Source organism: Myotis brandtii, unplaced genomic scaffold (assembly GCF_000412655.1).
Source record: "Myotis brandtii unplaced genomic scaffold, ASM41265v1 scaffold212, whole genome shotgun sequence".
In the NCBI taxonomy this organism is placed as follows: Eukaryota; Metazoa; Chordata; class Mammalia; order Chiroptera; family Vespertilionidae; genus Myotis; species Myotis brandtii.
This window is the reverse complement of record NW_005357931.1, coordinates 1,560,287-1,586,559: the sequence shown is the minus strand read 5'-3', so window position 1 is coordinate 1,586,559 and position 26,273 is coordinate 1,560,287. Positions and strand designations below refer to the sequence as shown.

The following is a 26,273-nucleotide window of genomic DNA, read 5'->3' as shown; positions in this document are numbered from 1 at the left end:
TGTTATACTTGATTAATTCTGAAAGATGTGATTTCTACCTAACTCCAGAAGATCTTGATAAATTCAGTGGTTGACAAAGTCTATTTTTTACCTGAACTAGAGGGTTCCAATCAAGTTCTTTCTTTTTTAAAACTAAAACCATTAAAGTTGGCCACTAGCACTCTCCTTCTTCGCCTTTATTCTTTCCCCAAGTCCCTCCTGGTGCACCCCCATCCTAGGATGGCCAGAGCCCTAATACTGTCCCAGAGCTCTCCCACAGGTTGGAAACACTTAATAAACCAAGTCACACTAAAGAATCTTTGAGTTGAAGTTCTAACTCTTTCTAGGAGTACTTGTTTTTCAAAAGAGAGTACATGAAGAGGCCTGTGTTTAGCTCCAAGGAGTGAATCAGTAATGGTATAATTTCAGATGCCAGATATGGTTTCTCGCAAAGTCAGCAGATATAGTTTTAACAAAACCAGGTATTGTGAAGAGCCATTGTGATTAGAGAATCAGAATATATTCACTCTTGAATGTATTCACACAGAATTAAGTGGCCCACTTTTATCCGATTCAAATTTTCCACTGGTCATATTTTCTCCTGGTCACAGACATTTCTGCAATAGGAATAAGCTGATTATTTATTGCTAGTCGCTCACCACCTACAATTCACTTTTCCAATTTCCCTCTGTTGCCTCTACAGTGCCACTTTGTCAATCCCTACCATTTATTGACTGTGTTCTGATGGCTGGGGTAAACAAATTACTTTGGGAATGACTGCGGTGCACAAAGGGCATTGCTTACTGGGTTCTAAATGATGGAACTGGTGTGTGATCCAATTGGTTCTAATGTCAGGAGACAATTCACCATCATGGGGGTGCAGGTCACCATAACCCATCCTATTGGTGACATAATTTTGTATGGTATGTAATATGTCCCTTTTTTCTTTCATTCTGGGTAAATATCGGAGGACAATATCCAAATCAAATGATTTTGCAGATAAAATACAGTGGGGCCTTGACTTATGAGTTTAATTCGTTCCATGACGGAGCTCGTAACTCAAATTACTCGTATGTCAAATCAACAGTGAACGAGTGAGACACGTGATGCTGGGCTGATGTTGTGGTGTTCACTGTGACGTTCGCTGCGCCAACTAGTGGTGGGGTATCTGAAGCTGGCTCGTAACCCGAATTTTAGCTCGCAACTCAAAGCAAAAAATCGGCCAAGAGACGGCTCGTATCTCGAAAAACTCGTTAGTCGGGACACTCGTAAGTCAAGGCCCCACTGTACTCTAAATTTTAAAGACTACTTCTTTAAAGCTCACTGAAAGTATACTGCAGAGTAATGACTCTTCTTTTAAATGCATTGGAAGTATCAATGACCAATGAGTAAACCTTCTTGCATTAGGCCAAAGAACCATGCTGGATCTAGGGCAAGTTCCTTCACAGTTTAAACCCAAGTCTATGCCTAGCTCAGTGGTCTCCAAATTTCTTTATTGTGCAGTTCTTCCGGTAAAATGTTTGTGAGCAGTTACCCCCAAGATGTTTGTTTAATTATAAGTTATGTACATGTACTTACAACAGCCAATATGTCAAAGCACAATACACAGCAGGTATGGGTCATCTTTAATGATAGTGAATATAAATCTTTTTTAAAGTAGACTTCATAATTTTGACTTTGTTTTTTTGGCCTAATTCTCATCATGGCCAATTAGGTTGTCATTGCCTTTACTTCCTAATGTGGTAGCAGTGAGTTCATAATCAGAACTGAGCAAGCAACAGCCCCATCACATTCTTGGGGTTCATTTGGGCTTATGTTAGTCAATTTTTCTTTATCAGCTGACGCCTCTTTGCAGGAATCTTATTAATCCACTTGTCAATTTTGTGTAACTCCTTTTGCACCATGGTAGCGCCACTCTTTGTCAGAATAATAATAGTAAAAATAATAAATAATAATAACAATAATAATCACCAATTAAAAAGCACTTACCCAGGAAGTCTGGCTCCAGAGCCTACATAGGCAGTCACCAACCTCTTAACCTTGAGCTGCCAACCTTTATACATGGCACAGGTCCATCTGTGACATGTGACAACTAGAAAGATGATCTGAGCCAGGACACCTGATGTTAGATGGTGGTAAAGCTTAATCTCCTGAATTTTTAAGAAAAATATACACAAACATTCTAATATTTTCAACCCACACCCCAGTGGACTGTCTTACGTACCCCTCAGGTTGAATGCCCCACTTTTGGAACCATTGCTACTAGTTCACCTTAAAAAATGGCTTTTTCTGGAGGAGAGGGTAGCGAGGCCCACTGACACCAAATCAATGTCTTGCCCCAAAGTTTTGGCAGCCTGAGCCACTGGGAAGCATTAAAGAAGAGGCAACATTGCGCTCTTACACGATTATTCTGGATGCCCCAGGAAGAATGGACTCTGGGGCGTGCACAGAGAGCAGGAGCTGTAACAGGAGAAATGATCACGGTTGGAGTTAAGGTGGCAGGCAGCCTTTACAATGGACGGAAGTGGGCAGATTCACCAGATAGTCAAGATTGGGTTATTAATTAAACTTGTCCAAGGTTAAACAGCTGGTAGGCAGCAGAGCTAAATTTAGATCCCAGGTCTCCTTACTCCCAATCTAGTGATTTTTCTTCTGATTTGCCATGTCAGAGAACACCTGGTTCCTCTGTTTTATGCTCCCCCGGGGAGATAGGTGATCAGGAGCTGAGCCCAGACAGCAGCCTGCCGTTGCCAGCTGGGTGATGAAGGGAGGCCATGGGAAAGGAAAAGCGCTGCCCTCTCCAGATGTATTTATCTTTGCAGGATCCGTGAGGGACTCCATGACAATCTATTTTCTGGGTATTGAATCCCATATTGAAATAACACACTTTCTAGTGACAACAAACAGACACTCCAAGTAACTATTCATTCCAGTCCAGGCCTTAATAAAAACCATAATCCACCCAGCTGAAGGGTGGACGTTGATAGGGAGGTACCAACCTGGGGAAAGGGAAGCAAGCTTTGTAATCACTCCCACACGGAGCCCTCATCTCTCCTTCTGGACTGTTTGAAATCCTTCTTTCTTTATGCTGAAAAGTTACCTCCTCCATAAACTCCTTTCTGATTTCCTCTTCCCTCTCATCCCCTGCTTTTATCTCCTAAGACTGGGTTCCTTTCTTTTTTTTTAATTTATTGATTTCAGAGAGGAAGAGAGAGGGAAATAAATCAATGATGAGAGAGAATCATTGATTGGCTGCCTCCTGCACGCCGCCTACTGGGGATCAAGCCCGCAACCTGTGCATGTGCCCTTGACCGGAATCGAACCTGAGGCTCTTTAGTCCACAGGCGGACACTCTAACCACTGAGCCAAACCAGCTAAGGTGACTGGGTTCCTTTCTTATGGCATCTAGTGCAGGAAACAGAAACTACTATAGGCATTAAGCAGAGGGGGATTTAATACAGGGACTTAAGGATTTATAAACTTTGGGGCAGAGTTGTAGAAGGGAGCTCTCTAGGTTAGGGCAGAAATGACTCCTGGAACCCTACAAAACTGATCTGCCACAGGAGCTATTGCCTCTGAGGCCACCACTGAAACTCTTGAGTTCAAGAACCCACCACTGTATTCCAGAATCAGAAGCCAGAACCAGGAAATCACTGTAGCTCCTGCCTCTCAAAACCCACAAAGCTGGTGGCTGAGCACTGAGTGACAGAAAACATCATGTGTTCATGACCTCACTTTCATGAAGAAACAGCTGAAAGAACAAGACATCTGCTTCACTTCCACCTTCTAACTTTTGCCTAAATGCCTCTAATTGGCAAAGCCTGATTTTCTCCTCAAAACTTAGCTGCAAGGGATGCTGAGAAATTTGACTTTTAACTTTTCAGACTTTTGGGTATAATAAGGTACCCTAGAAGGAGGATTGAGCAAGCCAAACTAAAGGTTCAAAACTATGGGAATTCTCCAAGTAATCTATCCTACATTGTTTTTATGTGGAGAACAGGGGTCATATATGTCACATCCATCAGGCTACAACCATAGCAAATGAGAGGGCCTTGCTAAGGACAGTCAAATAATTGAATGATGGAGCACTTTAACTTTCAGTACTTTCTTAGTTTGCTTTATAATTCTCTTGCTGCATTTAAGTGTTGTTTCTGCATTAAAGCCACTTAAAGGTGATGTTGGTTGGTATTTCTCATGTATGTCTCCACAGAGTGAGCCAAAGGACTAGGTACATACATTCCTCAGTTAGTGGGTTGTATTTCAAAACTGATTCTCAGTCCAAGTTTTTACCCCAAGAGACATTTCTGCCCCATGAAGCTCAACCAACAGGAAATTAATTTCCTGCCAAAGTGTAAGGCCAACAGATCTTTCTTATATGCCCTGTCGTCCCATTTTGGCAGGAGACTACCTCCAAATTGGCAAGCAAGCACCCTCTATACTATTCTACATAGGTCTATGAGAATTAAATAAGATAGCATAAGTAACAGTACCTACCACATAGTAGGTGTTCAAAAAATATTGGTTTCTTTTTTTCAAAAAAAAAAAAGCAACAAAAAACCCTTTTCTCTATAAAAGAAAATACATATATGACTTTCTGGGTTCCTGCTAGGAGACTGACTAATCAGATCTTTGAAGATGTATTAATGGCAGCATAAAATAACAATAAACATTTATTATCCTCACAATGTCTTTGGCCAAAAATCCAGGAGCGGCATAGCTGGGTTGTTCTGGCTCAGGGTCTCTGAGAAAGCAGTCAGGATGCCAGCTGGGACTGCTGTCATCTGAAGGCTTGACTGTGGCTGCAGGATTCACTCTCAAGGCTGCTCACTCACACAGCTGGGAGTAGATGCTGGTTATTGGCAAGAAGGGTCAGTTCCTCTCCATGAGGACCTCCTAAGGCAGCTTGAGTGTCACCATGACATGGCAGTAGTTTTTTCCAGAGCAAGTGCCAGGTTGAAGTGGCCATGTCTTTGATAACTTAGCCTCGGGAGCCCCCGACAATCATTTCTACAATGCCTTACTGGTTACACAGGTCAGTTCTGTGGGTCCCAGGAGGCAAGGATCATTGAGCGCTGCCTCGGAGGCTGGCTGCCACACCTATTAACAGCCTAATGTATTAGCTCTACCAGGGACTGTAATTGGGATTTGGGAGAGGTTTTAAAAGTGTGATATCCTTAGAGATGACTTAGTCTTTATCTACATTTTAGCTCTGGAGTACATGTATTAGAAACTTGGGAAATATGTGAAGAATGAACTAACTTGTCCTTTAAACAATATGTAGGCATTCCCAAACAGAGAGCATCTATGAGGCCTTTCTTTTAAATAATTAGAAACTTGGGAAATATGTGAAGAATGAACTAACTTTTCCTTTAAACAATATATAGGCATTCCCAAACAGAGAGCAACTCAAGGGATAGTGCATCTATGAGACCCTTCTTTTAAATACACATATACATGAATTATGTGTTTGTGTGTGTGATAAAATGTCATCCACAAAATGAAATATAATAAAAAACTTAGGAATATGTAAGCTATAATCAAAAAGTAGTGATGATCATTGAATTCCTATATACAAAAATATATGTATGCATATGTATATACATATACATATATATCATACAAATATATAAATACATATTCTACATATAAGTATTCTTTCTTCTCTAAATGGAGATAAAAAATATATGACAACTGTGAATTACAATGAAATAATAGAATGAAATGGTATAAACCTTAACAGAGCAAAAGTAATAATAGTAATATAATTTTTAAAATTGATAAAAGTATAAGAAAAACAATTTTGTTATTTTTCTTAGTGAGAAGGCAATCAATACTGTCTAAATATGAAACCTGGAATTTTTGAAAGATACTAAGTTCTTAATTTTTTTTCCAAATAGTTTTTCTGTTTTCTTAACCTTAAAGGATTATAAAAACTAAAAATACTTTCCATGATGAATAAACATTTAGCTGAAGTTTAGCAGTTTCTTTAGTTTCATTTTAATTCATTTTTCTGTTGTTAAAGTCACATAAACTTAAATATAATACTTTTAATTTTAGAGAAACGCTCATAAGGCAAAACCCTGTTTCTAGAAAATTATTTTTGTCCATTTCTCCTGCTGCTTGTGAATGTGAACAGAGACACTTATGGAAGGATAGTACCCAATGTTTTTGGGGCCATTTCTGATTTGGAAATGGCAATAAATTTCTGCTCTCTCCTGTACTCTTTAGTAGCTGAAGTTTTCACAATGAATATGCACAGATTTATGAATATGATAATGAGGGACTTAAAAAGAATATTATTTGGTGGAATGTATGGTCATCTCATTTTAATGCTTAACCCTCAAAATGTTAAAAACTCAGAAGCCCTTGAAGATGTTGTAGATGGGCCATCAGTTTGTAGAGGTTCAAATTTACCTGCTTCTTGTCCTACCGGTTAGAGGGTAGACTTACTGTAGCCAAAGACAATGGGTTCAGATCCCCAAATAAACTATTTGTCTTCTCCCAGAACTGTGGCCCCATGTACACTCCTAACCAGGGCTGAACCTCTTGTAAAGGCAAATTCCTGATAACGATTCACTCCTGGATTTCTGATCAAATCCCACTCCTTAGTTCACAGTCGGGGCATCAGTCTTGTGCGTGAAGAAATTAGGAACACAGCCCCCAAAAAGCAGCACAATAGCTATGTGGAAGGAAAGGCCCCAGGAGAAGAGGGGTGCACTGCAAAGTCTGAAAAACAGAAAGAAACAGGCATGGGACCCCTTAACACCCAAGTCAAAGATCTCTTAAATGTTGATCCTAAAAATCTTTCTATCGAGAGGGAAGTTTTTGGTTTTCCTGACTCTTTTCATCCTTGGCCTCCCAAGGTTTCTCACTGAGCATTTTGAGTGGACAACCCCTTGTCATAAAGGCTTCCTTAGCCTCCCTGGCCTTCACCCAATAAATACTAGTGGTGCCCTTAAGTCATAAGATACTCCCCTCATTTCTACCTCCGTTCCACACTCCCCTCCCCACAGTGGGGACCAGGGAAGTTCCATCCCTCAGCACTTATAGTTCACCCATTTTCCATTAGAACATAAAGCTTTTTCTTGCTCCTTGTTGAATCTCCAGTGACTGGCACATAGTAGGTACTCAACAAACACTTTTGAGTGAATGAACAGTAACCAATATAAGATTTGCTATGGAGATGCAGATGTTACTGTTTTAGGCAGATTACAATTTTTAAATATTTAAATAATAAAAATTCACTCTCATTAAATCCCTGGTAGTTGGAGCCTTAGCTTATGAACAACCCCAGAAAAGAGAGGAGAACAGAGGCAGAAACTAACACTTGTTGACATCTACTGCATGCCCAGCAAAGCACTAGGCCCTCTGCATGTGGCTTTAGGAGGTAGTGATCACATCTGTGCCTGATATGGCACCGTGGTAAAGGGCAGAGCTGGGATCTGGCTGGATTCCGCAGTCCAGGCTTTTGTGTTCCACCCCCTGGGACCCTCTCAGTGGGGTTTGCTCATCGACACTCACCCTCCTTTCAGATGCTCTCGAGAAAACACATCTTCAGAGATTTCGCAACAGCTTGATTTATTTTCCAGGATGTCCAGACAAATTCCATCTCTTCAGAGTCTTGGTTGTATAAATAGAGCCAACTTGTCTCTCCCATTACCTCAGTCCAGCCACAGGGGTCAGAGGACAAGCATCTTGGCAAATGCCTTCAGCCACTTCCAAAATGAATACATTCCTTAATCCTCGCCTGATGCAACCCCAAGTGGCCTCTTGGGGACCTGAAGAAAGCTCATTTTGTCAATCTGGCTTTGTGTGAAGGAGGGAAAAGGGTGGAGTAGAGCTGGAATTGTTACGTTCCCATCTCCACGTCACGTTGGCTCCAGTCTTCCCCCTCACGTGGCTGGTCCAGGGCCTATTTCTAAGTGCAGATGATATGCAGGAGCCACAGGGCGATGCAAAAGAAGCACCCCAGGTCCTCTTCTCCAGGGAGAGTGTTGCTCCCTCCTTCACAGGACCCCTGGAGGTGGGGAGGAGAATGGGAAGCTACCAGGAGTCTGACAGCCCCTTCAGAACAGGGACATGCGTAGGAGCTTCTCTCTGCCTCTCAGGCCCCATCTCCCCTTCGGCGGGTGTTGCTCCCCACTCAGCACAGCCTCACCACCAGCACGGCCCCTTCTCCTGCTGGGACTCTCCCTTTTCCCTTCTTACTTCTCTTCTTTTACTTTTCTTCCTCCTCCTCTTCTTTCTTCTTCCCTGTGTCTAGCTATGATTTCCTAACCTTCCACTTTGTACTTCCTTTCTGCCAATCCCAACTAGATTTCTCTTCTCACCACTCCACAAAATGCCCCTTTCTACTCCTGGGGGGGCCTTCCCTGCTCTCTCCTCTGATATCTCACAGACTTACCGTTTGGTCACCAGTGGGTTTTACTAGCGCTCTCCATCCTGCATCACCCCTGCCCAGCACTTTCCATGGAAGGTCATAGCCAGGCTGCCGGAGGGCCCACCACCAAAGCTCCATGGCTTTGATTAGCCCCAACATGCGTCCTGCATCTATCCTTTTCAGGGCTGGGCAAATCGATGGTCCCTCTGTCTCCTCTTTATGGTCTTGGATGAGCGTACAAGGCAAAGGTGAACATTCAGTTCAGATTTCAGCAATTGAATAAGCCTCTATTTCCATAGATGATACATTTTTTTTTTCTGAAATTGTGCACACCCTACAACCAGCTTCCTTAGGAGTGTGCATTGCTACGACCCCGAACAGGGTGCGTGGGAAGCAGGGATTTCATTTCCACAGGCCGAGACACATGCTGGAAAAGGCTGGGGCGTTTGCCACCTCCTTTCATCTGGAGATAGAGGATGTCATTAAAGCCACAAACCTAGCTCTTGTTGCATTTTGGGTTTGCTGTTCCTAGCTCTAGTCTGGTCTTGCTTGTTTACTGAATGCTTTGACCACAAAGCAAAAGTTCTGAAATTAATGCAGATTGTTTCCAGGCCTGCTCCCAGAATGCCCCTCCCTTTCTCTGGCTCTGTGTGCCCACCACCCACCTCTCGCAACAGCCCTGCCCAGTGAGACCCCTCCCTGGGCCTCTTAGGCCTGAGTGAGCAGAGGGACCACTCGGGGTCTTGTCCAAATGCACGCCTGTGTCTGGGGGTGGGGCTGGGATCCTGCATTGAGAAATGCAGCTGGTCCTCAGCCCTCACCTCTAGTTGCAAGGGGACAAAATGGGCGCAGAGGAATGAATGCTGAGGTCTGGGCCAGTGCTTCCCAGCCTGGGCCCCACGGTGGCCTCACCTGGGATGCTTTTAACAATTCCATGCCCAGTGTGTACCCCAGACCACTTCCGTCAGGATCTCCGGAGGAGCCCAGGCTGCAGCATTGTTTAAAGCTCCCCAGATACCAATGACCATGAGCTGTCAAGGTCATGGATTTCCATTCTCAAGTTTAAAGGACAGAGCACCCACATCTGCTGGAGGGAAAGAGGATGTGCTCTGAAAGCAGCCTTGCTCACCAGCGTCCTCTACCGGGCCAGGAAGGGGTCCTCCACCAGGCCAGAAAGGGGTGGCTGGGTTTGTCATCTGCAGAATGGGGTTATGTGAAGCCAATTTGAAGACCAGGGACTCAGGGAAAGTCGGTGTCTGTATTGACCTCTGAGCATGTGACAGCAGGTGGAGGAGCCCTGCTGTAGCATGGAGGAGGCAACATGTGGAGGCTGCTGAGGAGCCCCCAGCCCCTGTGTCCTCAGGCTGGTATCCTCAGGGTGGTGTCCTCAGGGTGGTGCTTAAGAAAGACCTGAGATTTAACACCAGCCCATTAACCACCTCCCCTTATCCCCCTCAACACCACCCCTCATCCCTTTAAACACCCCACTCTGTCTACAGAGGACTTTAACAGGGCTGTACCTGAATGAAGGCTCCAGGGACAGTGCCTGATGGGATGTGTCCCAATTTCCACAGCCTCCCAGAGACAGCCAGCCTCCCCACTCTAATCAGTGTGATTTAGAACATCAACATCTGGGCAAGGAAAAATGTTACCAGAGTGTTGTTGAAAAAAATGAAGGTAGCTCAAGAGCCTAAAGGCCATGCCACATGAAGTTCTTGCAGAGGTCAAGTGCGGAAGAACTACACCCCTGCCAAGGAGGGATGGGGCCCCCAACAGACACGCCAGGTGGCACACGGGCATTCCCCGCCTTGCACCATGGTCCGGTTTCTGAAAGGAGGCGCATGTTTGTATACATCAAACCCAAAGACCAAAAACTTAAGCTATGTCAAGCCAGGCCACAGGGAGAATCAAACACCGCTAGCCCCTGGTCCCCGCAAAGGAGGGACACCCTCAGGGAAGAGTCCAGGGCCTACGCTGCTGGGAAGAGCACTGGTCTAACCGTTGGGAGGCTGCCTTCTGGGTTGCTTAACTTCTCCCCCAAGTGCCCTCTCTCCTGCAGAGACTGGCCATGTCACCCCCAGCTGGTGAGGGGACACCCCTGGAGCAGCTGCCCACAGACTCAACATGTCTTCCCAGAAATGTCTGCTTTAAAAACAAAAAGGCTTGCATTCTACTCTGTTATAAGCCCTGCACCCTGAATTGGTCCCCATCAGGTACAATTAGAATTCCAGAACACTGGGCATCAGCCCTCTCTGGGCCTGGACCACCTCCAAGTGGGACATGCCCAGACCCAGCAGCAAGCCACTCAGACGTGGCTCCTTGGAAGCTTTCTGACCCCGGCACGACCTAGTGGTATTTTAGGATCATCCATCCATCAGCAGTGTGAGGGGAGCCTGAGCAGCCTGGAGTCAGGGAGGCCAGGGGCGGACCTGGACAGGGGGGGCGCGGGGGGCTGGCCCAGAGGAAGAAAACAGACTGATGATCAGAGGTTCTGGAGGAAGGTCCGGCAGCCTAGGGTTGCTGCTGCTGCTGGAAGGGGGTAAAGCAGGGTCTAATATATAGGCAAAGAAGGCTCATCTTACTTTCAAAGCATCAGCTGAGAAGGGAGAGCCACACCCCTCCTAATGTCCTTGCAAACACCATCTAATGTCTTAAAAGGAGATCAAAGGAGGTTGGCCTCTAACCCCATGCCATTCCCCAGGCCCCTGAGCCGGTCACTGAGGGCCAGAGCTCCCCTGCCAGGCCTGCTTGGACTCCCAGCCCACCCTGCCGGGGAACGCAGGAAGGTCCAGCCCCAGCGGCTGGCCATCAGCCAGCTCTGACCCGACAGTCTGCAGATGGCCCAGGGGAGGTCGTGCTGGCTCCTGACTCCGGTCCCACCCGACCTGACCCTCTGGCCCCAGTGAGTCAGGCTCCTCTCAGCCCACATCAGACTCATTGCCAAGAAAGCTCTGAGCCACCCCTAATGAGAGGCAGCGCTTGGCCAACCTCTTGCACAACCCAGCACCTCTCACCTTCGCCCAACTGCCGCCCGGCCCCTCTCCTCTGTTCCTTTGCCCTATCTATCTAGTCACCAGGACTCTCCTGGCTTCGTCCCTTCCCTGGCCTCCAGGGGTGTGAGGCACCAGCCCAGGAGCCTCTTCTGTCCCCACTCCAACAGCCACTCAGCCCTGCCCAGCTGATCTCTCCCTTCCCGCAGCTGTCCACTGGGCTCAAGATCCGCAGAGCCCCTGGTCCAGGGGCCCAGCCTGACTCAGCAAGGTCCTGGCGGGCTGATATCTCTACCTCTGATCCTGTGGCAGGATGGAAGAGGGTCTAGGGGCTTTGTCTGGTGAGCCAAAAAGAAGGAAAATGGAGACGTCTGCTCTGGAGAGAAAAGGCAGGCTTAGGATTAATCTCTAAAGTGCTCTCGGGTGCTTTTTTGTGTCCTGGGCTCTGATGGACACAACTGGGACCAGCCGTCGGTGAAAGTCCCTGGGAGTTGATGTGGGCTCCATAGGTCCACTGCCTTCTTGTCATCAGAGCTGTTCCCAATGAGAACAGGACCCCAGGCAACAGCCAGGGGCACTAAACAATGGATTCCTTCATTATTTGAGAAAGACAAAGTGTCCCTTTTGGTCCTTAGGTTGCAGACATTCCTGGAAACTCTCCTTTCCTATAATCGCATCAATTGCCAAGTCCTGGGCAAAGTGAATTAATTCAAAAGATATTTTGGAGAACCTGCTGATCACTTCTCCTTCCCCAGAGCTGCCGTGGCCTCGGTAACAGGTTGACTGGAAGATGATGGCCATGAGGCCATGTTAGATGACACGTTTGCTGGCTTACTTAAGCCCACAAGGTCACAGGGAAGGCAAGAGCTTCGAATCGGCACTAACTCACAGCAGTCACTCAGGGAACCCCTCCAGGCACGGCCCTTCCCACCCAGGACAGCAAGAACATGCTAGAGAGACCACAGCCTGTCCCCATGGGCATGTTTTTGCCTTGCTACCAGGAATGGATAGTCTTTTAGAGAAAGAGCCAGGAGAAGGGTTCTAAATTAGTACAATAGATCCAGCCATGTTTTCTAAACACTGGAAGAAGAATTGGGGTCCAAACATAGGAACCGGGAATTCTCACCATCTGACCTCTGGTACCCTGGTTTCACCTTGTATTGCCTACAGATGCCCCTGCCCACACTCTGGCAGCATCCACACTGGGATTTCCTGGCACAGACCTTGTGCTTTCCCAGGTGTTTCCGTGGCCTGAGTGTGCCCCCCACCCCCAACATGAAAGCCTGGCACCATCTCTCCAGGGCTGGGAGGTGAGGGGGCTGCGCTCTGCTCAGAAGCTGCCCTGTCCTCTCCTTGGCCACTGCGCATCTCCTCCATTCTGTCCACTCTTCTCTCTAGCCACTCCACAGGCAGGGCCTGGGCCCCTCACTTCTGCTCCTGGGGTAGCCCAAGGGCACACAGTAGGTACTCAACAAGAGTGCTCTTACAAGAAGGGTGGGGGAACCTTTGCTTCTGGAGTCTCTTTGAGACCAGTTGAAGCCTGGCTTTTTGGAGAGAAGTGAGGCTGATCCAAACAGCCCTTTCTGTCCACATTTCTGAGGGAGAAGAAGGTGCGGGCAGCCAAGGGGAGCGTGAGCACGCCAGGCAGATAATTATGTGTTCTTGGAAGCAGGTTTAGTGGACTGGCTCCGAGCTGAGCTGGGAACGGACTCTGAGGCCTGCGCCTTCAGACGGGACGTGGCCGGGGCAGGGATTTTGCCGTCCAGTTCTAACAAGTGGCCAACGCCTTATGGAAACTTTAGAAAATCGTTCTGTGTGGGACCAGCCAGCTTGTACTTCACTGGGTTGCCCCAGCCATCTTCCCCTTCAATCTGGGAGCACAAGAGGGGAAGCTAAACACCACTGCACGCAGCCCATGTGCCAAGAACCAAGTCAGCAATTTCACTGCCCTAAGAACCCTCCATTGTCCTATAAAAAGGGAGAAGCAGAGGCCCACGCAGTCCCTGTTGGCAGGGAAAGGGTGAAGCTGGGCATCGGAGCTCCAGCCTGGGCTCTTTCCAGACACAGCGACCTTCTCTTTACAAGGTCATTTTTGCTGGGCGTCTCACTCCAACCCCAAAGCCAAAAATTCCCCCGTTTGAACAGGATAAACATTCCCATGGCAAAGGAACGCTGTGTTCCCCAGAGGAGATACAATCACGTTGCTCCTGCCGAGGCTGCGCAGGCTTATGAAACGGAACACGGGGCTGAGGGCCTGGACCTGGGCCCGGGGCAGCCACCCTCCCTCAGCCCCCAGCTGTACCCTGCCCAGGAGGGTCACTCCTCCCTAACCCCCCAGCTGTACCCCACAAGACAGTTGGAGACACAGCAGAGCCCAGGGAGGGGAACTGGGTCTAATCTTGACTCCGGAGCAAGCTGCCGGTGTTTCTGGGTCTCTGCTTGCTGTGTCCATCCCGAGCTGGAGAGCCAGCTTCAGAAAGCGTGCAGCTTATGTCCATGTGAGAAACAACACCGGCTTTGCTTTCTTGCACCTTGATTTCTCCGTCTGTAATTGGGACTATTGTTTGCATAAAGGAGAGACTCCAAGGTGATCCGGATGACTCTGGATAGCACATCCCTGTGCAATCATTCATTCTTTCCATCCCTCATTAAACGTATATCGGAGGCTTGTTATGTGCCAGGCTGGCTCCCGGGCCTTGCAAATACAGAAATCCACAAGAGAACGGGCCCTCTCCTTAAAGGGCTCATAATGTGTACACACATTTTCCATCAAAAGACATATAAAAATGTTTGCAGTATTGTGGTTAGAAAAGAATATCTAAGCTACCCATTCTCAACTCCCACCTGTGTACTGGTGCCCCATTCCTTTAAAAAAAAAAAAACAAAAAAAAACAAAAACAAAAAAAAAACACCATTTTTCCTTGATTAGATGATAGACATTGCTTTTATATTTTAACATTTCTGAAATCAAGATGTTCAATTTTTATTAGCAGGAATTTTCTTCTTCCTTGGGGATACAAAAAATAAAGATACATCTTGCAGTTGATAACATCTTAGATTCAATGAAATATGTTTGGAAAAAAAGTTATTTTTCAACTGGACTTTTAATGGATTTCACAGCCACTGAATTTAACACAAAGCCTTTCCAAAATATTTCTATTTCACCCAGATGTGTGGTGTCATGGAAATCATGTGTCTAGATATCTAGTTAGTTGCTCCTTGCTTTTTATCTGGATGGCTTGGAAGGAATCCTGCAGAGGAGCCCGGATGCTTTATCACGTCGTGGCCACTAGAGGGAGACAGAGTGTTGGAGAGGGACAGGTTGCCAGGTTTGTTAGCTTTTGCTCTCAAACCTCCCCCTCATGCTCCCCGCAGATCAATCTGAAACTCCGGATACTCACCTCCAGTGTCAGATAGAGAAAAAGACCCCCTTCCAGGCAGGTGGCAGCATCAAAAAGGGGAGTGGGTTGGATCTGAATGATATTGGCTGATCTACGCTCAAAATCAGCTATTGTTTAAATGAGCTCCTCCTGGGAATGAGGACAGGTACTAGACATGGCAGAGTTCTGGCTCGGAAATGCAGGGCTGGTGGGTGGCCCTATACCCTACTTAAGCTGTTCAGTTCTCATGAGACCCACATGATTTGTAAAGCTCTCCAAGGAAATGTTCCCACTCTAGTATCACCTGTAGCTTTCTGTCTTTCCTCCCCTCATTTAACTGTTCATTTATTGAGCACCTACTATGTGCCAGGCACTGTGCTGGGAGCTGGGGTTACAGCAGCCAACAGAACAGACAAGGTCACTGTCCTCATGCCTGTTAAATGCCAGTAGAGAAGCAGATACTATGCAAATAAATATACAAATAAATCTATCATTGAGTGGTGCAAAGAAATGCTATAAGAAAAAATTCTGGATCTTCTGACAGCATGTGACAAGAGAACACAGTCAGGGGTGGATCTGGGAAGCCTTCTCTGAAAAGTGCTCATTGAGACAAAGCCTGAAAGACAGGTAGGAGTTACCCAGGTAAAGAGCAAGGTAGAGCCCTTCTAGTCAGATGAATCTGCATTTGAGGTGGAAATGTACTTACTTAACACCTTCTAGGCACTAAAACAAGGCCAGTGTGGAGCCCACGGACAAAGGGCAAGAGAAGCACAGGACGGGCTAACACCTAACGGGAACTCAGTGCTACAGAACCTTGCATGCCCTGTAAAAGGCATCATTTTCCATCTGTAGCCATTGAAAGGTTTTAAGCAAGGACTGACATACGTGGATTTAAGTGTTAATAAGACAGCTCTGATGACCCTGAGGAGGACAACTTGGAGGAGAAATCTGAGAAGTGGGGAGTCCAATTGGGACTTACCAGAGAGGTGGCAAGGGGTGATGGCAGCCAAATAGTAACATCGGACATGAAGGTGTATTTAGAGATAGAAATACTGGACTTGGAGACTGGAGGAGCAGGGAATACTGAGTTTGACTCCTGAGATTTCTGAAGGAGCAGTTTGGAAGGGAAAGAGGACTTGTCCTTGGATAAGCACCTTTGAGGGGAGAGGACACGACTTAGGAAGAAAATGAGTTGTTTCAGTATATTAACTTTAAGCTACTTCTAGAACATCCACAGGTGTAAACTAGACAATTAAGTCAATGAATCCAATGCTCAAAACTGGGCTGGGAATGCTAGATTTTGGAGTCATGGCAAGATCAAGCCATGGCAAGAGCTGAGTTCAACTGGGCAGGAGCATCACTAAAGAGAAGATGGCCCAGAACAAGCTCATACTTACAGGAGGAACCAGCCAAGGACAGCGTGAAGGAGCAGCCAGAGAAAGGGTCAAGTATGAAAGCTAAAGAGAGAAGAGTGTGTCTGGAGGGATGGCCAAGTTTATGGAATACCACTGAGGGGTCTAGTGAGATGAGGACTGAAGCATGTTTGGATTTGCCAGCATAGAGATCTTACAGCAAGGGCAGTATCAGTAGAAACTAGACTGGGGTGGCTAAAGAGAAAGAAAAATGCCAAGAGCCCAATTGAGGATGGCAAGCATCAATTTAAAGGGAAAGTCGCCTACCCAGTTATGCAATTTCTCTCTAGCAATGTTCATTGCTTGATAAGAGCATGGAAAAGATGGAGGGTTGGGTTAACCTGGCTGGGATTTCACCACACAATAATGAGAGAGGGAGAGAAGAAGGAGCAAGGGGGTTGAAAAAAGGAAAATGATAGGCCATGAAATTTAAGTTGGTTAAGGAAGAAAGAGGAGATGGGGGGGTGCTGGTAGAGGTAAGTGGTTGGGATGAAAGAACTATATCAGAAGGTGCACTTGAGCAGGTAAGCTGGAAGTCCAGGAGGTAGTGACCAGAGGAGAGAATCAAGATTTTGAGATTTCAGAGTTTGGATGATATCAAGGCCATGTGTGGTTATGGAAATCAGTGGCTGAAAGGAAGAGGTAGAGTGAGTCACCAGAGATGAGAAAGACAAGGATCTGCGAAGTCAGAAAATGATGAGTTAATGTCAGTGAGGTCAGTGTCAATGCCTGGACATTGAAGTTGCTGAAAATTATTGGAGTAGCGATAACTATTAGGAGACCCTAAAGCAACAGTTCTGAACCTGTGGGTCGCGACCCCTTTGGCGGTCGAACGACCCTTTCACAGGGGTCGCCTAAGACCATCCTGCATATCAGATATTTACATTACGATTCATAACAGTAGCAACATTACAGTTATGAAGTAGCAACGAAAATAATTTTATGGTTGGGTCACAACATGAGGAACTGTATTTAAAGGGCCAGAAGGTTGAGAACCACTGCCCTAAAGTCTTCATTGAATGAGAGAGTGAGCAGTTAGAGGGGTAGTATAGGCCTCAAAGAAGAGAGGATTCTACACAAGCAAGGTATATAGTGGTCTGGAAGCAACAGTGAAGAACAATAATTCCTCTCATTGGGAGTAGAAGAGGAAATAGTCGGGGAAATGATACTAATGCAGGTATAGAAAGAGGGACTTCAGCCCCTTTGGAAATGTCTGCAATCCTTTAGGAATGTCTGCAATGGTAAAGGTAAGGAATGCTAGCACCCATTCTGGGGATCTGCAATCACTGTCCTGAGATACACTGCCCTGCAACTCAGAGGAGGCAGCACCAAGCAATAGAGAAAATCTAAATCATATTGAAGAGCCCATGTGCAGGTCCAAAGCCAACTCTCAAAGAAACAATAAAGTAAATGAAGACGTAACTGAGCTGAAGGAGGCCAGGGAAGAATGGTTAAGATTACTGAATGGGAAGGGGAGAAATGCAGCACTACCTGGGACCCAGAATAGATTGAGAAACTGAGGACTTCTGGCAGATGTTGTTCCCAAAAGTATGTCATGGCATAAACCCTGGCCCTAGCGGTCCCACACAGAGGGGGGAGGATGTCTGGCCTGGTGCACTCAGCTTCAAACAGATTATACTAGAGTTTCTTACTGTTTCTAGGGAAGGAAAAGGAGGAAGGAAATGGAAAGAGCACTGAGGGCGGAGGGGAGAGAAGGGAGACTGGAGGTCAACTATAAGCAATGTAGGCTCCCTAGCAATTAAGAAAACAAGTTTCTTTTAGATCGCCACTAAGTTGGAAGAGCCAGATCTATGTGTATGTATTAAGGGAAAATATATGTACAGATAGTACAACGACCAATATAAAAGGTAGAGAAAAATATTTCAGGAGTCAGAAAAAAAGGAGAGACACCTATTCTGGGTGTCAGAGAAATCTTCCCAATGGAATGGACTTTATTCTGGACTTGGAAGAATGGGGGGATTTTCAAAGGTAAAGTTCACATGGATGGAAGAATGGCTCTAGGCCGCTCTGGCAGCACAAATGTCTGGAACAGCAGGTCCCATGTGTGTCAGGGCAGACCATATGCTTCCTGAGGCCTCTATCCAGCTTCAGCCAAGTCCATGTGAGCCCGATCCTGACGCACCTGTTCTGTCCCTTTTTTTCCACCAGTTGCATGACCAATGAGCGGCCACCCCCTGAAGGAGATGTCTGAAACTCACAGCAGTCCTCTTCTGGCAGAGCCTCTTTCCAGCAGATACAAACTCTATGAGTCTGAGTTACCCAGCCCTACCTGGCCCTCCAGCCCTCAGGATACATACCCGGCCCTGCCCCTCCTGGAAATGCCTGAAGAAAAGGTGAGGAATGTTTCTCCTAGGATGTTTCCCAGGTGGGGTGGGGGTGAGAGTTGGGAAAGGGTAGTGAAAGGTGCTATTTTCCCAACTACCCAATGCCTGTGTTATATAATGCCACAGAGGGGCCATTGTTCAGGAAGATTTTGTCCCAAGTCAATACATGGTCACTCCCATGATGAGTCCTACTTGGCCTAAGATGAAAATGTAGCTTGTGTGCAACATGATTTTAAGGACAAGAAATGTACACACTCATACACCGGTCTTCCGACCAGTCTCCAAAATCTTGCCCCTTAGACTTGTCCCCCTGAATTACCTATTGTCTCCAAAAGGAAGGCCTTCATTCAAATGCCAGTCTTTATTTTTTTTATGCATTTTTATTTATTTCATTGAGGAAAAGAGAGATAGAAACATCAATGATGAGAGAGAATCATTGATCAGCTGCCTTCTGCACACCCCTTACTGAGGATCGAGCCCGCAACCCAGGCACGTGCCCTGACTGGGAATCGAACCATGAACTCCTGATTCATAGGTCGATGCTCAACCACTGAGCCACACTGGTCAGGAAAATGCTAGCTTTTAGCACTCCTTAAACACAATAGCACAGAGGTAGTCTGGCTACTAATACAGTGGAGAAGGATACAAGCCAGCAATAACAAACCCTGGGGAAAGAGAAGAATCTGATTTCCAGAGTTGCCACACTATATTATTTAAAACATCCAGTTTTCAACAAACAATAATGAGACATGCCAAAAAATAAGAAAGTATGGAACAGGGGAAATAAAGCAGTCAATAGAAACTGTCTTTGAGGAAGCCCAGACATTAGACTTACTAGAAAAAAACTTTAAATCACCTTAAATACAATTAAGGAACAACAACAAAACATGTCTAAAGAGCTTAAGGAAAGTATGAGAAGTATGACCATAATGTCTCACCAAATAGAGACTATCAATAAAGAGGGAATTATTTTTAAAAGAAACAAGTAAAAAATCTGAAGTTGAAAAGTATAATAGAAGTGAAAATTGGCTAGAGAAGCTCAATATCAGATTGGAGCAGTCAGAAAAAGAACCAGAAAATTTAAAGACAAGTCAATTGCTGGCATGTCTGTCTAATGGCTTTTCTGAACTAATTCTGGATAGTATATATTTTTTATCATTTCTAGCCACTGATGTCTCTGCTCAATTAGCCTACTGGTCAGCCAATGATTCGACAGACATATTCTAAGGGATCTGTGTGCATGTTGGGGTATATCTCCAACACTGAGGCAGTTTTCAACTCTACCTCAGCCTGCACTTTCTGCTTGTACAGAGACTCAAACTCAGCCAGATGAGAGCGTAGGGACCTCTCAGTTCTCCTTTGAGCTTGCACACTGTCCTGGTCATGTGCCAGCCCTACACATACATGAGGCCTTCTAGATTCACAGAGATACCCCCAAGCTTTTCCAACCCCGCTTTGGACATCTCATTCCTCAGTTTATCTGTTTAAGCTTTTGACTAGCTCATCACTCTCCCCAATTGTTATCCACCATCTTGGGCACAATTTTTTCCACTGCTCTCATTGCCTTAATGGAGGAAAGAACTTTAGGTGTATAATTAAAATATAATGCAAGCCATGTGTGTAAGTTAAATTTCTATGAACACATTTTTAAAAAGTAGAAAGAAGCAAGTGAAATTAATTTCAATAATATATTTTACTTATCCTAATATATATGAATATATATAATATTATTTCAATATATAATCAATATAAAGTATCATTGAGATAGTTTACACATTCTTTTTATACTAAGTCTTTAAAATTCACTTAAAGCACATCTCAGTTTAGATTAGTCACATTTCAGGTGCTCAATAGCCACATGTCCTGTTAGCTACTATATGGGACAGCACAACTTTAGAGCAAGGAGTCCTGACCGAGGGGTCCACAGATAGAATTTCGGGGTAGGAACTTGGGAGGAGGGGTAAGTCATCTTTATTTTTATTAACCTCCAACAAACTTTCACATTTACTTCAATTAGGAATATAGGAAATGAACAACAGTCATATTAGCACATGTGAGATTTTTGTCCTTGTCACAGATTGGGTTCCCCTAGGAAGCTGAGTTGGAGATTTGCATATAAGAAGTTTATAGGGGTATGCCACTGGGTCAATACTTGCAGGGAAGTAAGGCAGCAGGATTAGAGAAGAAGCTGGGCTGTGATGCAGTCACTGTAGAGGCCTCGCTGCTCCTGTGGTGAGCGCTGGAGCTGGGATGGCCCTGCAGCAATTCTGGGTTAGAGTGGAGAGGCCCCAGGTATTCACTCCTCACTACCCTGAAGTCATAGTAGGTACTGGATCTGCCACGGCTATATGTGTATCACAGTCTTTTCTAATATTGTGATCAGTGCGTTTCAGTGTCGTTGGTTTTCTTTGTAATGCTACTTACTTTATTCATTTCCAAACATTTACATTCTGAAAGGAACTCCACAGGCTTGCCAAGTTGCCAAAAGGGATCCCTGGCACAAAGGGTTAAGAAAGGCTGCTGTGAAGAATGTGTAGAGATTCTGGGAAGAGCTGGTCTGAGTAGGGCAGTTGGGGCACCGTGAGACACAGTGCATATTTGTCTTATGATCCTTTATATCAAAAAAACACAAAAAACCCTGGCAACCTTCTTTATCCCCAAATGCTCCTGCTCTCAAAAAGCTAAATTATCTGATATTTTGTCATGGCTTCTCCTGAAAGGATCTCCGCTCATCCAACGAAGGGAGCCACATTGTGAAAATTGAAAAGCCCAATGAAAGGAGTAAAAGGAGAGAAAGTGGGGCAGCCCCTCGGGGCTCGGCAGGCCGGGGAGGCATCAGCCTCTTCCAAGCAGTGAGCTACCTGACAGGCGAGATGAAGGAGTGCAGGAGCTGGCTGAAAGGTAAGTCAGTGCCCAGCGAAGAAGCAGCCGGGCCAGGCCAGTGGGCCAGCCCTGCCTCTGGTTTGGAGAGAGGGAGCTGCTCCCTCACTCAGCCATGGTGAGGGCTCCCACCGATGGGGTGTGCCAGCCCTGAGTTGACTCAGGAAGGCTTAACATACCCTAATAACTTGGAATCCCCAATGTTTTGGAATTAAATGCATTTCACTCACTTTAATTGTTTGAAAATCCTTCACTCCTTCAGGGAATAATGGAATAGCTTTTGGACAACCACTTAGCATATAAGCCATTTCCCAAACAAGCTGATTGGTCATTCTTTCACTTTTGCTAGCTGTGTATTTTGTGCCAAGTATTGGCATCACCCCTCCAATATTCCAGAGTTTTTTCTTTTTAATGTCTTCCTTCTCATCATTTCCCTAAACTAAATGCTGCAACAAACACACCTCACCTCCCTGCCCCCACACGTATGGGCTGTACTGGAAACCAACCCAGAGAATGAGATCGATTGTATGTTCCTTCTTCTGGACTGGCTTCCTCCAGGTCCTGACTCAATACTATTGTCACAGCTGTACTAAAATCACTTCTTTCCCAGCTTCCTTTCTCCAGACTACTGTCTCTGCTGCTCAGATACCAGCCCTCAACTGAGTCATACAGCACCACATAAAAAGAGCTTCCTTCCCTCTCCACCCCTTCCCTTGGATCAATAAATTTCCCTTGGAATGCTCCTGGGGCTTCCTTGCCAACCAAGCCAATGGCTGGAACGGCGTTAAATTGGTCTCAGCATGGTGCCTCAGTGTGTAATGCAAAACTAGCACCCATGCGGACTGATTGCCAGGCCACTCAGAGATGGGCTGGGTGCCAGGCTGAATGAGGGGAAGTGTCCTGGCTCAAGCATCCCTGTCTGCCTTGGTTGCCATGCCAACCAGTGGTCCAGCAGGGAAGCACAGGCTGGACCTTGCTGATGGCTCTGGTTCTGCCCGTCTCTTTCAGATAAGCCGCTGGCCCTGCAGTTCACAGACTGGGTCCTAAGGGGGACTGGCCAGGTGATGTTCGTCAACAACCCTCTCAGCGGGTTCATCATCTTCATAGGGCTCCTGATCCAGAATCCCTGGTGGACGATTGCTGGGGGTCTGGGGACAGTGGTCTCGACCTTAACTGCCCTTGCCTTGAGCCAAGACAGGTGAGTCCCTTTCCATGTTGGTCTTGTGTCTTGAGGCAGACAGGTGGAGAGGTGATTACTTGTGTGGTCAGCCTACCTTATCCTCTCAGCCAGGCCGAGGTCTCCTGAGTCTCAGCTTTGAACAGGTCATTGGAGATCCTCACAGAATTAAACCCCTCCTATGCTCACAGCAAATGACAGTGCCAGGCTCCATTTAACAGTAGAGCCTTCTGGAAACACTTCCTCTGTGGTAGGTGCAGAACATTTAGGCAGCTCTTCCCTCATGGAGCCTGCAATTTAGTTGAGGGGGACAAGACTAACAGGCAAGAAATGTCTTCTAATAATACAAGACAGTCTGTAATACAGAGTTTGGAAAAGGCAAATTTAAGCCAAATATGCATCAGAATAAAATCCAATCCCTCAACTTGGCTTCCAAAGCCTCTCTAATGCACCCATACTGCCTACCACTCAACATCACACTTGTTCCCAATTGAGCATTGTTGCTTCTGCGTATCTAATCCTGCCATTCCCTCAATCCCTCCTCCTCCAGGAAGCCACCCTGATTGCCCCAGTGTACTCTGACCCTTCCTTTCTCTCTGAACAACCACAGACCATATCCCATTACTATATTAGATGGTTCTCTAATTGCTTTCTGAGTTTTCTCTCCCTGGATATGTTCTAAGCATGTCCAAGATTAGAAGTCCAGTCCAAATGTTCCATATTCCACTCCAGTGCCTAGAAAAGATTTGAGCTTCATTACTGATAGGTCAGTACCGTGTGCTACACCATAGGTGCAAAATTCTAGGCACCTTACATACACATTCTTCTAAAGAACCATGACTTCACCACTGTCCACAATGAGCCACTGACACAGCCACATATCTGGGCCAAAACCTCCACCACAGCCTTCCACCACCACCCCAAGTATCCCACCCCCATCACCACAGCCCACTGGTCCGGAGACTGTACTTTACAGATAGTAACCCAAAGTCAGCAACACTGATGCTGCCGTGTTGTGATGGAACATGATCCTAATGAAGATCCTTTGGCATTGGGGTTGAACCTAGTTTTATAGTTTTGATGGTCAGAACAGGAGTATAAGGTAATGGGTTTCCTCCTGAAAACCAAATCCAGAAGCCACCAGACTTTTGGCAGAGAAGAGTTCTAGGAGGGCACTCTCCACAGGGAAGGGCAGCTGTGGAAGCAACCCCTAGGGCTCCCCCAATTTTATCTCCCTAAGGCTTCCTCATTTTATTCCCACTGCCGCTGCTATACCCAGCCACTGGTGCTGCAGGACTTCACAGGTATGGGCCAACCATCTTTGCTCAGTTTGCCTGAAGCAGCTAGAATGTAAAACAAAAAAATTACTAATTCTAACACCAAATGCAAATGAGAAAATAGAGAGAAAATGCAAGCACAATGAAAAATAATTATTTTCCCAAAACATGGATTTCTGCTTCTCAGATAGTTACTCTAGTCCTGAGGAGATTCTGAACACCCCCTTCTCTTCCAGACCCCCATCTACAGCTGCCCCTGATCTCCACTCCCAACCACCCCCCTCTCTCTTACACACACACACATACACACACACACACACACACAACTTCCTGGTGTCACACCTCAGGTTTCTTTCAGATTTCCCTCTACATGTAGCAATCTGAGGCTCCCCTGAGAAGGAGAGTGTAGACACAGAGAACACAAAAGTGCATAATTTAATTCTAGATCAGCAAAGGTAATCAAGGCACACGTGTGTGTGTGTGTGTGTGTGTGTGTGTGTGTGTGTGTGTGTGTGTATTTGGAAGGTGCTGGCAGTTATTTGATTGCCCAATTTAATTCTAGATCAGCAAAGGTAATCAAGGCGCACACAGGTGTGTGTGTGTGTGTGTGTGTGTGTGTGTGTGTGTTATCTGGAAGGTGCTGGCAGCTATTTGATTGCCCAACATCTATCGAATAAACTGACTCCTCTGTGAGCAGCAGGAGAGAGGGACAATGAGGTCAAACGCAAATTACTCTGCTTCCCCCCAGGTCCGCGATCGCCTCCGGACTCCACGGGTACAATGGGATGCTGGTTGGACTGCTGATGGCCGTGTTCTCCAAGAAGTTTGACTATTACTGGTGGCTTCTGTTTCCCGTGACCTTCACCTCGATGGCCTGGTGAGATGCCTCATTGTTTCTGCTCCCAGACCCACAGAGCCCCAGGATGACCGCTGTGTCTTAGAATGGACAGGGACGTGCACCGTCATGAGGCCCCACGTCTTCACAGTCAGGCTGGTCTGTCCTGAAAGACATTGTGAAAGTCCATGAGTTCAGTTGCACCCAAGAGGATCATGTTTGATCTGGAGTGACGGGGACCCTTTAAAGCAACAAAGCACCGCACATTTGATCTCGTGCTGATAGTCCTCCTTGCATGACAGGCTTCATGGAAAAGGCTGACATTCATTTCCTACATGCACAGTGCTAAGCGGTGTAGGGCTATTACTGTCCCCGCGTACAGAAGGAAAGACCAAGGCACACAGAGGTTACATAGTTTGACCCAAGGTCACACTCGGTAAAAGAGATCACTGCTAGCCTTCTGAACCCAGAGCCTGCACTGCTAAACCACAGGCTCTATAGTAATCATCTATCCTGTGGCAGAACCAAGATCCAAAAGCTGAAAACTCGCTGGTGATAGATGCATAGAGCTTTCCTGGACCAGTGCATCTGTATTCAGAGCATAGAGCCTTTGATGAGAAACATCAGCTGAGATCTTACTGTGAAATCACCTCATTTTGCAGAAGGAAGGTAAAGTAAGGTGGGAGCGTATTAAGAACTATCCACTGGGTGCAGGGTGTGCGAGGCCTTTTACTCGTGGGGGCCTTAGTTTACTTGCATCCGCACCAGGTCTGCAGGGTCCGAGGGCGCCTGCTGAATGCAGAGGCAGGAGGCCCGAAACGAACCCGTAGCCTGCAGCCCTGGGCTCACCTCCTCTCAGACATGCTGACTGATTTTTAACATCTCTAAGAAGTAAATGGCTTTCTTTGGTTTCAAAGTCTAGAGTTACTAAAAGCAGTTAGTTTAATGTAGTTTAAGTACTGTTCCATTACTTTTTAGTAGTGCTTGCAAATAAATTACTACATTAAGCATTCCAGGCAATTTATGTTTTTTCTTGGGGCTTCTTTCTTAATCTATCAGGACAAGCAGCTAAAGCAGTCAATTCTATGGGGATTTCCTTAATATCCCCCACGGGCCTCCATGTAAGGAGTAGGAGGACTTGTCCTTATTTGCATACATTTGGTTTATAACTGCATAGATTAAGCCCCTTGGCACAGTTCTTCAGCCACATCACACTGGGTGGCAATTTGTCAGCCCCACCCTTGCTTCCCAATTTTAAAGATAAACACCACTGAGCGCCCTACTCTGGGCTCAGCTCTGTGCTACTACTGTAGTTGTTCACTTATCTCACTGAGTCCTTAAAAGCCAATCCACAGCATAGGTTTTAGCAGTGTCATGTTCCAGGTTTACCCAACAAATGTTTGCTGAGTGCCTGAGATATGCATGGACTATTCTAGGTGTTGGGGACCATTGTGAGCAAGAGGTCTCCATCCTCTTAGACCTTACATTTTTCTTAGCAAAAATAGAAATAAAACACATGAACCAGTGAATTAAAAAGATCACTTCAATGTGTGATAAGTACTTGAGGAAAATAAGATGGGGCAAATGAAACAGATAGTGATTCCAGATGGGGATGTCA

The 26,273-nt window shown here is 46.0% G+C and overlaps 1 protein-coding gene across 1 annotated transcript in view; it reads left to right on the top strand.

Moving 5' to 3' along the window:
- Positions 1–26,273, top strand: part of SLC14A2 (solute carrier family 14 (urea transporter), member 2) — a 380,773-nt gene that overhangs the window by 317,097 nt on the left and 37,403 nt on the right. Inside the window, exons 4-7 of the mRNA XM_005865757.2 lie at positions 18,311–18,495; positions 21,207–21,387; positions 22,375–22,564; positions 24,569–24,697. Of these exons, the coding sequence (XP_005865819.1) occupies positions 18,322–18,495; positions 21,207–21,387; positions 22,375–22,564; positions 24,569–24,697 (674 nt within the window). The 5' untranslated portion in view covers positions 18,311–18,321. The remainder of the gene's footprint in view (positions 1–18,310; positions 18,496–21,206; positions 21,388–22,374; positions 22,565–24,568; positions 24,698–26,273) is intronic.